The sequence below is a fragment of the Lichenostomus cassidix genome, chromosome 2 (assembly GCF_008360975.1).
Source record: "Lichenostomus cassidix isolate B80296 chromosome 2, HeHo_3.0, whole genome shotgun sequence".
In the NCBI taxonomy this organism is placed as follows: Eukaryota; Metazoa; Chordata; class Aves; order Passeriformes; family Meliphagidae; genus Lichenostomus; species Lichenostomus cassidix.
Window position 1 is genome coordinate 42,934,061 of NC_139482.1, and position 13,523 is coordinate 42,947,583.

A 13,523-nucleotide genomic window follows, 5' to 3' on the forward strand; every position below is an offset into this window, starting at 1 on the left:
TAAAAATTACTAGGTGTCAATATGTTCAGCAAGTATCAGCAGTAAAAGAAAAATAATTATTGAAACTCAACCTAAGCCAGTTGACATTTTCAAAAAACATTAAGGTCTGTCAAAGCAGGATGTTAATCCAGTACTATATATTAACTTAACAGAATAAATAACTAGAATCCACTCAGAAAGAATCAAACTGTCTACAGTATCTGAAATATCATAACTAAGAACCTACACTGAAGTAGAATGTTTGATGTCCTACTTATACTGCTTTGATATCTTGCTAAGACATCATCTACCTGCTGTCTTGGTTTGAATCAAGGGCTATACTTTTTTGTTTCAATGATAGTATCATTAGACACCAAATCTGAACACAAAACCCCACATGCATGAGACTCATACAACTAGATTTGAAATGCATAATTCCTCTGCTCTTCAACAGATGCATGTAGTGACTTAGTTTACTTGGCTTCACTGAGTGAAGCATTACTTGATTCCTAGAAAGGAATCACAGGCAGCAAGAATGATATGAAAAACTAAGACACGCAAGAGTTAAACAAAAGGAAAGTAATCTTTCTGTAGAGTTAAAAATAGCATTTAATTACAGTTGTTCTGGTCTCACCTGCAGGAAAGCAGGTGTTCAGGTCAACCACCTAATTTTGTACAAAACCTCATTTTCCAGGTTTGATACAAGTAAAATGCCAGTACCTAATGAGACAACTTTCATTTAGAAAACTACTGGAAAAAAGCACTCTAATTAAGCAACAATATATTTTGCTAGTAACTCTTAAAATGTAGTTAATTTAAAAGACCATTATTTAGATGCTGCAGGGAAAAAGTATTCCAGCTACTTTGTCAAATAACTTCAGGCAAATGGAGAGCATGCTTTCAGGCTCAGATTACACTGTTAACTGAGCAAAACTTACATAAACTATAAACACTCCAGAATCACCACTTAATTCTAGCCCATTTGCAACAAAACTACTGTTAGCTTTTTCTTGGGAATGACAAAATTTCTGATGTTCCTCACCACTCTCACAGTAATGAATTTCTTCTCAATATCTGATCTAAACCTACCCTCTTTCAGTTGAAAGCCATTCCCCCTTGTCCTGCACTACACGCTTTTGTAAATAGTCTTTCTCCATCTTTCCTACAGCCTCCCTTCAGGTACAGGAAGGCTGCAATTACATCACCCTGAAGCCTCGTCTTCTCCAGGCTGAACAATCCCAATTCCCTTAGCCTTTCCTCACAGCAGAGGTGCTCCATCCCTACAGGGGACCACAGAGTTGGATGCAGTAGTCAAGCTGGGGTCACAGAGGTGCAGCCTGTGAGAGATGTATTTCTGGATGGTGCTATGCATTTTAGCTCAAAGTATAGCAGGGCTAAACTTAAGGACTGAGCTTTTAAATTGCTGAAAGTAAGTACTAAGGAAAATATTTCAGCACTATGGAACACTGACAGCATGCAGACACACTGCCTACTGTCAGTGCTCTAAAAGCCACTCATATAATGCTGAACAATTATGAGATTTCAAAAAAAACAAACTTTATTTATTTATGTATGCATACATAAATCTTTAACTGAAGTGTCTCATTCTCATGAAAGTGTTTCTCCTTACAGAGGTAGAAATAAATCAAAACATTTCAAAAGACTTTGAGAAAAATATTTGTAGGGAAGATTAAAAGAAGACATTCGTAAAACACTCCTCTAAATTTTGGTAACCAAATGAAGAGGCTAACCAAGACTTCCAAAATGTAGTGCTCAAGCTATGGCAACTAAGAAAAGTTTGCTCATTTTTAAGGAGCATATCTTTGATTTACATTTTGGCAGAAGGAAGCATTGAAAAGGATGTCTTGCTCAACTGAATAATTAAGTCTTGGTAAAAGACTAAAATATCCTTTATATTCCACTATTTTATCTTTCATTGAGGTGACATTAGTTTTCTTTCTTTGCTGTTAAAAGAGCAATTCAAATTAATCATGATATTATAAATTGCACTATTTCCAATCACATGATTTCTAATGTTGAACACTTCACTGTTTCCTCCATTAAAGCAAAATGACTTAAAAATGTAAACCACACGTTCACATAAAAGTATTCCTAGAAACTTTACTTGACAATATGTTTTTTAGGAATTACTGTTTGTTTTTAAAGTCCATAATGGTTTGAATCAGGAAGACCCAGGTCCTTCTCCAGGTTGGATGGGTCTATTTATTTATGGAATAAAGTAAAAGACCCAAAGAAAAAACTGAAATGTAATAAAAGAACTTAATTCTTGTCCAAGAGCTAAGGGAACTTGATAAATAAAGCATTCCAAAAAAGTGGAAATTAAGAACAAAGAAACTTAAAAAGTAAAAATCAGAATGTGAGCAAGCCACAGCAAAAGGTTAGAAAATCTTTTATATGGAAAGACTGGAACAATTAGAGAATCCCATTGACAGAAAACCCATCTGATCTTGCTCTTTAGCTGAAGAATCTTTCCTTCACCTGTATAGAAGGATTACAAGAAAAATACTACCAAATCAGCAGTACAAACACACAGCTAATTTCTGAAATGGGATCACACAAGTATCTGGAGAAAACATTAGAAATACTGAATTACAACCTAGGCTGGATTCACTGAACAGGACCAAGAACCCAGTCTATCTTTAGCTTGCTAGTATTTTCAAATACATAAAGCAAGATACAAATCAATATCCTGTAGGCTGTTTACCAATATCTTCTACACTGCCAAAAAATCCCTTTCCTAGTTCTTGAAAAAGTCCTAGAAAAACAAAGCTTTTCTGCACTAATAAAGACTGACACTTAATCTCCATGAAATGACTGTATTCCTAATGATCACGTGCCTTGTTTTGCAAACAAGCTATGGTCCATTACAGGATGCTTACTAAATGCAATTCAGAAGCAGAATAAATAATATGCCAGATCTAAGCATTGCATAAAAAAAGTCTAACATGGAAAAATATTAATTCTAGTCAATTAGTTGAACTGCTTTTCTCAATAAGGTGCCCTCACAAATGTAGTGAGGTGCAGCTCTACTAGAACTGCATACTCAGTTCTGCTGGTATGGCTGGTTTCCCCATATAATACAAAACCCTGTGAATAGTATTGGACATTTATAGGTATTACATATATGTAAAACAATTGCAGCTGGGTACTATCTCAGTTGCAGAGAAAATAAAACATGCAATGGAAAATATTTTCTTTGTATCACAACACTAAAATATGCAGACAGGAGTTCTCCTGGTCAGGGGAAATCACAGATGCACTACAAAGCCACGACCAGTCTTTGCCACAAAATGCCAGTTTTTCTTTTGACACCCTCTACCACTTGAAGTGTAATTTGGCATTCACAGTGGTCAGAGAGGAAATCATTCTTCCTACATTAAAGTAAAAGATTATTAACGACTGCTGGCAAGGACATGAGCTGTAATATGAGAGAAAACGAAAGAAAGGAATTTGACAGCTCTGTTGTACTGCTAAATGCATTCACTATCTTTCTGCTACTCTTTCAGTCCACATCTCTCTTCACCAAAACAAAATTAAGCAGTATTTTCGCGAAATTATGCCTTTCAGCATTTATTCCCCATTTTTGCATACCAGAGATGCTGCATTATGGATTTCTTTGCCCATGCCAATCATGTGCCCATGAGAGACAACACAGGCAGAACCATAGCCCTAATAGTAATTTTTGACCCAGTGAGTGAATGGACATCAATTTCCTGTCACAACCCTTGCAGCTGTATTTCAGCCTTTGTGAGCCATGGGCTCAGGACAAAGTAGGGGGCTGGGGGGGGGGCGGAAATCAACCAGTCTTTTTGAGGGATGAATCACACACATGAAATCCTCAGGAACCTACGTTTTTGCAGTAACATCCACGAACTGCCCGGGGCGGAAGTGAGCAGCATACAAAGGAGTACCTGCAAAAGAAAAGGAAAGATCATGTTCAACTAAGTGCTGAAATCCTGAAATCACTACCCAGTCATTATCCTCCAGGGTAGGTTACAGTCACAGGAAAGGAAACAAAACCTGTTCTTTATGTATTCTTTGCTCTTCTTTATGAACCTCACTGACTGAAATAGATGCTTTGTCTATTCAAGCACATTTCTCAGGTTCTACCCCAGTTTCAGATGAGTAGGAAGGAAGGGTCAAGGCTTTACTCAGATACATTGCCCTTCATACACCACCAAAAGCCAAAGTGCCTAATTAGTTAAAACTCATAATACACACGCTTAGCAAGAAAACAGAATATGCTGCACTTAGAACTACTAGCACATCACAAGGTGGAGGGATTTAAAAAAACCCTAAACCAAAAAAATCCAACCAAACCACAAAAAATTCCCACATACTATATAAAATGGAGTTAGGAACAAAAAAATAAATAAATAAAGAGAGAGTTTTGCAATGTGTCCTCTGTTAAGACACAGTCTTTGCAAACTAAAGACTGTGGCAAAAGTACAGCTTCATCCACTGGGGAATTGTCTACACACCAACCTTTAGCAAAAACAGTGCTACTGTAGGTCGGTGGCATCACTCACCTCACTGTAGTTACACTAATTCCTTAAGTACTTGCAGTATCAAAATATTAATTTTAGATTTTTGTCTGCAGTGATTTTTTTCATCCAAGTACAAGCTTTAGAAAACCCAACAAAGCAAAATTGATAACTTAGTTCATTATAAATGAACTTTAATCTGAAAATCCATGTTGCTGCATATTTCAGTTTCAAGTCTGTTATACATCCATTAAAAAAAATTAAGTTTTAATTGCTTCATGTTTTTTCAATTGCTTTCACATTTTCCCGAATCCATATGAATGCAAACTGAAATGATGTAAACCTCTCATAACTCTTAAGCATAAAAGCCCTCATATTATTTCATGTTATATTTACATAATCCACACATCAGGACAAGAAAACTCTCAACTGACACAAAATCATGCACATAAAGGATGTTATGTACAAAATACACACACTGAAAAACCAGTTTATCAAAAACTTGCAATTCTGCTTTATCTCAAGCTATTGCTGCTATTTATCAGTCCAGACTTCCTCTTCATGTCAGATTTGATTTTTATCAGTTACTGCACTGTCTTAAAAAGATCTTGCAAAAAGCTCCACCAATAGCAAGGGAAGATGCAATACATTAGAATTTCCTACCCTACATAATTCTTAAAAAATACCTGTAACTGTGAAAAACCACAAAATAAAAGCAATCTAAATACACTGTCTAATAAAATCTCTAAAACTATTCATTTGATCTCAAAACTTCCAATACTGATTTTTAGTGAGAATGTTTGTTATAAACATGTTTCAGTGTGTTTTACTTTGCAGGCTGTCAGCAGCCATCATCCTACTTTTGAATGCAGCAGGAAGAAACCAAACTCAAACTCCTATTTCAGGGTCCACAGAAACACTATCACAAAATTCTGTGTCCCTTTCATAAGGATAAACAGGGAACTTCCTGTAACTGTATCCATATTTATGCCCAACAAGTGAGTCAGGGCTACAGACATTTACTTCTTAACTCAATGTTCAGATTAGTAAACTTGGATTGGATTTATTTTCTAATCAATGTAAACAAAGTATGCAGGAAAAAGGAAAAATCCTACATCTCATCAACTAAAAAGTAAAACCCATCTTCTAATTTTCCCTATGAAAAGAGTTTGCTTGTACTAAATGAAAACAAATTCAGCCATTTCTATAAAAAACAAAACTGAAATATACATCACAACTTCACTTAGGTCTACAAGTGGCAGATGTTAAATGACTGTGCACATAATACTCAGTAACTCAAAAATGTTACCTGGCTTAATTATCGCATCATCTGTTACATTAAATGTTGTAACTTTCTGCTTCCGTGGCACTCCAGCTTCTTTAAAAATTTCATGTGCAGACTCTCGTTTCTGTAACAAAAAACAGACATAAAAAAGAAGTCATCTTAATATACCCAAGGATCAACCTAGCACAGAAAATGATTACAGACTGTCAACATCACTCAGAGAAACAGATACATCATACTAAAATTTCATATTGAGGCTAGCATTTTATGTCTCTATAAAATTTATCTAAAAACTCCTGTGTCTGCATTTTATTTTCTGTCAAGTAGTTACCCTACAGCTACATAATATAAACAAGATATATATGAAGATATTGAAGATCAGAAAAGGGGAACCAATAATTTAGAATGGAGATAAAAGATACTAGGGTTTTTTCATGGCTTACAAGGAGATTTTTAGTAATTTCAAAGCATGTTCTCTTTTTCAAAGCTTCTGATGACTTAGTTCCACACCAGGATAAACATAATTTATTTAACTAACAAAACCATAGAAACAAATTCTCATCGTGCAGAAACTTCTAGAAATGCTTAACTTTTCACAGAAAAAAATTTTGAGTCTCTGGGCAAAAAAAGAAAAATTAATGCAACAAGTTTATGACTCATGTATTTTTAAGATACAGCAAGTACACTCAATGTCAAACCACTGCTGACTTAATAATGCAGGAATTCTCTTTTTAGATGAGACTGACAAATTAAAAGTCTTTATTCTCAGCTGTTTTAAACAACTCACAGAACAACTGACCACTGAGGTGGAACCAAGCAACAGAAACAGTGATGCAGGAAAATTGTGGCCATAGGAAAAAAAGCGATGCAGCTGATTTTCCTTCAAATGAATTCTGGTAGAAAGCAATTTAAGCATCTAACAACACTGTCACACTTGGATAATCTCATCTCTGATGTTTGCTTCTCAAAACTTCTGTGCAGTTCCCTCTCTCTCAAAAATTATTTTGTGTATCTTAAGATCAAGTAATATGGACAACTTTAAAAACGTTACTTAGTTTATTTAAAAACAGAGTTTTAAAAATCTGCATGTTGCCCTTTCCTTCGTTTTCAAAAGTTTGTTGAAAGGTGTTAGAAGAACAGAGGAAGTCTTATGAAGAATGAGAAAGCAAGATGATGAGGATCTCTGATTCAGAAAAGACCCAGAAATTTTAAGTTCACGAACCTGTCTTTAAAGAGAAAGTGTGGCATGTTTTTCCAGAGATTTGTTCACTTGAGTTCCCAGTACAAAATACTTCAAATACTTAAAAAAAAAAATCAACTACATAGAAAATCTCACCTAAGACCACAAATATTTGAGGCATCAATTGTGGGCACGTATATTAATCTGCAGAACCATATGTGAGAATGAAAAATAAAGATATGGCCTTTCTACTAAGTGCCCGTATATCAATTCTTTATTTCCAGTTATGTAAAACTGCTGCCTGAAACTACAGCAAGGGGAGCCCTGTGCTCGGCATGTGTGGCTGCAAAGAGCTACCACGGCTGAAGAAAAGCACGGTGAAGTCACAAGGTAAAATTGACTTTTATATCTCAAGAGTCCTACCCCAGGCTGTAGCCTTGCACTGTTCTACTGCAACACCACCTCCTCTTCAAACAGTCAAGTCAGAGAGATGTATTTTTATAAACAAAACACTTCAGTCTTTACAAACCCTTCCTAAAAGCCACTACTGAAGACGGGAACACTGAGCAAATTCTCAGACATTCTTAATTTTTAAAACACCAACTGTATCTTCCAGTTTTATAGGAAAATGATTGATATTCCGTCACTTACAGGAAGCATATAAAATATTTTTGACAAAAAAAATGTTCAAACACTGACAGAACTGTACTTTTGAGCATAATTTTGCATTAAAAAATCATGAAAAATCTGTTCACCTATAATAGTGACATACATCAAGCTAAAAAGGAAAAATAAATCTTGCTAAAAATGCAATACCCCTTATCAGTTTTAAAGCAATTTGACACTTCAAAGAAATATGGGAAATTCTTTGTTAGCAAAATTACTGAAGGAATCTTTTGATTGAATTCATTAAAAATCAGTAGCTGTGAGGAATCTGAGGAAGACAGATGTTCCTATGAGGAATTAACAAAAGATAAATTGCTTATGCTAATACAAGACAGTATTGTTCACCTTTCTTTAAATTCTCACTTCTGACACTTCAGAAAGAAAGACATAAAAAGGCTGATAAATATAGGAAACCAATAATCCAAACTTGCAGCTAAACCACAGAAATACCACATAACTTGTTAGTACCTTAACAAGTAAAACTGCTCAGAATCAGCATGCCTAATTCTTCCTTAGGAATTATCTAGTTTATACAATAATGGCATCAAAAATAATTAAGTCTCAGGCTAGGACCTCACCAAAGATTGCTCAAAGGACATTTAATAATTTTCTGTATTAAAATGAGTCTAAGTTCAACCAAATTAACTGAAGCTAACTTGGGAAAAGTTAGGCCCAAACAAATTCTTTAACATAACTCACACTCCTAAAAAGTCATTGAGTTGACTTTTTAGGTAGTTCTGCTTTGAAGAAATTTTCTCAGTTCACAGGAGCTCTGTAAAAAGGAATTTTAGTTATACCTCCTTACTTCTGGCATGTTTTTATTCTGACAACATACTGAATTAGTGATTAACATAATCTGTCACTGTTGAGCCGCTAGCAGAGAAAAGGACCCGGGTTCTCAGTGTGACAAGAAAAAGAGGACTTTATTATTTTGATTTCAGCTTATATAGACTTTTCAGAGGTCACCCAGATTGGTCAGTCAGAAACCTTCCCCCAGGCCTGATTGGCCAGGCCTGAACTGTCCAAATCTCGAGACACTGTTTTAACAACATCCAAACTTTATCTTTGTTTATAAAACACAGAAGAAGTTCTCATGGGAAAGACCTGTGCTAGCCACAATAATCTTCATGAAAAGATCAACTGTGAGTAGCCTAATGGGCAAAATACAACTTGAAAATTATTATTCTCCCAATTCTTGCGTGTCTTAGACCAAAGTAACAGGAAAGAAGAAGCAGAGCTGTCACTTTCCCAGGAAAAATCTCATACCCAGAAAGTGGAAATGGACTAAAATGACAGGATAGACACCTGGAAAGTACAGGCTGTGATAGTGAAACATGGCATAAACTCACTGAATAAAAGAATGGTACCCTGATGTATAAGCCTGTTCAAAATCAGTAAAATATAATAAAAAAACCAACAGATTTATCAAATGAAGAAAGGTCCTTCTTCTCCCACCTCCGCTAAAGCAGAAACAAGTACACAGATTAATTTTCAGGCTCTGGGACAACCATCTGCTTGAAAAAGGGGAAATCTATGTCCTCAAAAAGCCATTATCACGAACTGAGAAAATCTGCTTAGCAGTCACGAGCCCTGGGATTTTTTCACTTGCCTAAATCAGACAAATGAGTGTCAGGACACTGCGAGTAGTGAAAAATTATATTTTACAGAAATAATGCATCACAGAAACTGCAATCCTTTGAGGCAACACTTTGCTCCTGCTTGATCTATAACTCATCCTCGAGAATGACAGCTCTGCTAGACAACCTCAGCCATTGAAGATGTCTGGGAATTCCGCATCAAGCAACTGGGATGTCTAAACAAGTGAGTGGCTTTGATATGTCTGTTGATGAGCTACAATCATGAAGTTATCTTCTTGAAAATATAAGTCTTAAACTTATTTATCAGCAGAATTATAGGCAAATTGAACAATGTCAACAGGTCTGGGGAAAAATTAGAACTACAGCTAAAAAAGCAGTACAGAAGAGTAAGCTAGAGCACTAAGTTTTGTAAATAACCAATAAAGCTGGGTAAGTTTACAACAGGCCATAAAATTGTGTATCTTGAGGTCCTCATCTCAACTGCATCTCCGCAGACATGGTGAACACACATTTCTACACTGCCAGTTGAGCTTCAAACCCTTTCACCAGCATGGTTCACTGCACATCAAAGCAAATTCCTAAACCCACAGCTTTCCTGGAGAATTTAGACAAAACTTTCAAAAAGTTCCTCTTGCTATTCTCTTAACCAAGAATTTACACTTGCATTAGGAAAAGGCAAAGGTGAATGTGACACAAGATCAGTTCCAAAGCACACCTGTCTGACAATTAATCTTTCAGAGAAGTCTACTTAAGCTACTTTTGTATTGTAATCACGATAGAAACAACTATTCCAACAGTGACACCCAAAGTGGTTCACTTACAGAAAAAGGAGATACATTTTTGCCTCCAACAAGCAGCTTAGCTGTTTTTCCACCAGACTCTTCCTTTGAAACGTATCTTAAAACATGGCAATCTTGAACCTTAAGAGAAGAAAAAGCATTTGAGTATAAGCAGATGTGTATACTTGAAGGCAACAGTAAGAAACTAAGTTAGTCTCTGTTTTCATAACAGAAGATACAGCCTACAGGTAAGAGAGTGTGTTACTTTTTTACCACTGACATTGCTTTTCCAGTGAACTGAAGGCTTATTTTAGAAAGAAGCATTAAAGAATGCGAACTAATGTCATAAATGCTCTAGAAATTGAATAAACTTTTATAATCACCTCTTGCATGCAAGATCTGCAAAATCCCTATTGTAAGCACACAAAGCATACAGTAAGAGCCAACATTTTAGACTCCTGTGCTTTTGCCCTGTAAACCTGATGGCCTTCACAGCAGTGCTCCTCATATGGCAGCAACCAGTCAGCAAAAGGCTTCAGTACAACAGCAGCTGGCAGAGAACATGGAGAAGCAGCTTCAGAGCTACAAAGGCTCAGAAACCAAGGTGAAACTAATCCCCACGTGCCTGCAGGTGGAAAAATAGAAGGGGGACAGTTCACCCCAGCTTAGTTGCATCACCTAGGTAACACTACTCTCAGCTCTGCAGTGTTTGAATAGCCGAGGAAACAGGCAGACCACTCCTGGAAAGTTCAGATGTAAACAGAATGGATGTGGTGTACCACACAGGAGCAAAAAACCCTTTCTTTCTCGATTTCCTACTCTGTACGAGTAGTAAGTTTCACTTTTGCTTGAAATGTCTGGTTTACAATCTGAATACAGTATAGGAGATGAAATTCATTATGATTTACTTCACCTTAAGTAATGTGACAGCATGTTTTTCTCCTGATTTGGTCCATATTGGCATCATTCCCAGTTTTACTGCAACAACACCAACTCTGATAGAATCTGTAGATAAAACAAAACATGGATGCAAGTTCACACTTAATAACTGAAATAGTTCATCTAATAATCTGTAATCAACTCTGATCTTTTCTAAGGAGATAAAGGAGAGAAACATCACCAAATCCCTGTGGGTAAGCTGAGGGTTTTTAACCCCACTAGCAGTAAAGTTCTACATGTTTTAGTTATGTTTGATAAAAAATGCAACTGCTTTTGGGTTTTTTTTCCCAGAAAATACAATGCCCATATATTAGAGCCAAACTAACTATTGAAAAGTGTACAGTAGCAAGCTCCTCCCACCCCAACCTTTTCAAATCTGTACAGCAAAGGCAATCTGTCAAGTCTGCCACTATGTGACCCTTCTGAAAGCTCAAAAACTTAATAATGTGCTCTAGTCCACAAGAACTTGTAATCACAGAGCAGTAGTGGGATCTATTATATACTACACCTTTTATTCAGAGTACAGCAATAACAACATTTTCAAGTTCATATACTTGATATTCTAAGGAGACTTTTTTGATGAATTCTAACTTTATTATCTTGTCACTGTGCAGCAGAGGGACAGGCCAAGTGCTGGACTAAAAACTAAACTTAAGACCTAAAAGTCCTTAAAAGGCTCTTAACACCCTGTCATATATTAAACGCTTTTTAGAGAATTGGCATATTACATATTACATTTACTTATTTACTAGGAGATGTATTGAATGATTGATGTGAAAGCCAAAAGGAGAATACTTCACAAGACACAATCCTGATGTTACTGAATGCAACAACAATAATAATTTCAGCATGAGTCTGGTATTTCAGAAGAGATACTTTCTTACCTGGTGTCCACTCATTCAGTGGCCATGGCTCATCTTTCAGAGGGCACAACTTGTTGGCTGTCTGAGCTTTGTACTCCTCTGCAGCTCTCTTCTTGAGGAACTCCACATTCTCTTCAGAAAGATGCTCGTGCCACCACGTTGAACTGTTAATGTGTCTGACTACAAAGCCCAGCTGCCCCCTTTCCAGGGGTGGGAAAAGGTTTTAAGTGTCTCATCAGTACAAAAACTGTCTCATAACATGTATCTTACATCTAATTTACAAACCATTTAATTATTTGTCATTTGACTAAGTATTCTGAATTATACCAAAGGGGAGCAAGCAACAATAAACCAACCAACCATGCCTATTAAGATAAAGAACCCCCAGATAGATCCATGAGTAAAGAGATAAAAGTAGGTATTGTTTACCTTAACTTTAGCAAGACTTTTTAAAACAATCTCCTGTGGTATATCCTTTTATCCAAGATGGTATTTTATGGCATGGATGGGTGGGCTAACAGATGAGCAAAAACCTGGCTATATCATCAGGCTTAAGGAGTCACAGCTGAAGGTTTGGACTCTACCAGAAGACCAGTTACAAGCAGAGTTCCTCAGGAGTCTATTCAGGGATTTGTCCTGTTCAATATCTTTATCAGTGACCACTAAGAAGGGATGAATATGCCCTTCTTGAGTTTGAAAGGAGCAGTGGATGATGCTCGAGGCTGTCCCTCTGCCAGCCAGAGGGACAAGCCAACAAAGAAATCAATGAAATTCATACAGGAGAAGAATCCTATCCACAAGTGGGATGGAATAATTTGTGAAAAAGCTACTGACAAGACCGAGGCAGGCCATGTTTACTGAGGTACAGGCCAGGATACGAGAAGTGGTATAAACTGAAGAGGCCGATTCAGATTTGACAAAAGGAAAAAATGTTCAGCCTGATGACAACCAACCACTGGCATTGGGGTCTAGGAGCACTCTGCACACTCAGTCCTTGAAGGTTCACAAGGCCCAAAGAGACAAAGCCCTGAGCAACCTGGTCTGACCTCCGAGCTGGCCACACTGTGAAAAGGAATATAGACCTCAGCTTAGAACTTAGCTCCTCAGCTCCCTTCCCCAACAGCTCTAATTCTACATATGCTGCTAAATAGCCCAGCCTCCCACCACAAATTTTATGAGGGCTAGGAAAGACCTGAATGCTCCCCAGCCCCCTGCAACGTCAGTAAAAGAGTATTTGATAATAAAGGTAGTGAATGCACGTGGCCAGCAGGCCAAGGTGACCCAAAACACGGCCGATCAAGTTGCTCACTATGCTGCAAAGACGCTTTGGATGCAAAGATGCCTGTCCTGCCACAACTCGCACACAGGCTGGGGCTGTTCCTAGGGCTGGAGTGCCCAGCAGTACCCTGTGGCAGCACCAGCTCCGCACGGGCAAAGCCGCCAGGCTGCCTGCCGCACACGCGGCTTTCCAAAGGGCAGCACCCGGAGATGCTCCTCACCTTCCAGGACCTGTAGGGACCTTGCAGGAAAGGCGGGGCAAAGCTGCTTACAAGAGCATGTAGTGACAGGACAAGGGGGAACGGGCTCAAACTGAAAGACAGGAGGCTTGGATTAGATATCAGGAAGAAATCCCTCGCTACGAGGGTAGTGAGGCACAGGAACAGGTTGCCCAGAGAAGCTGTGGATTCCCCATCCCTGGCAACATTCAAGGCCACGCTGGATACAGCTC

General features: G+C 37.5%; 1 protein-coding gene across 1 annotated transcript in view; it reads right to left on the reverse strand.

The window, feature by feature from the left end:
* MRPL3 (mitochondrial ribosomal protein L3) overlaps positions 1 to 13,523 on the reverse strand; it is a 28,542-nt gene that overhangs the window by 14,674 nt on the left and 345 nt on the right. The window contains exons 2-6 of the mRNA XM_085051257.1: positions 11,816 to 11,994; positions 10,906 to 10,997; positions 10,035 to 10,133; positions 5,794 to 5,893; positions 3,851 to 3,911 (exon numbers count right to left, since the gene is read on the reverse strand). Of these exons, the coding sequence (XP_084907383.1) occupies positions 3,851 to 3,911; positions 5,794 to 5,893; positions 10,035 to 10,133; positions 10,906 to 10,997; positions 11,816 to 11,994 (531 nt within the window). The remainder of the gene's footprint in view (positions 1 to 3,850; positions 3,912 to 5,793; positions 5,894 to 10,034; positions 10,134 to 10,905; positions 10,998 to 11,815; positions 11,995 to 13,523) is intronic.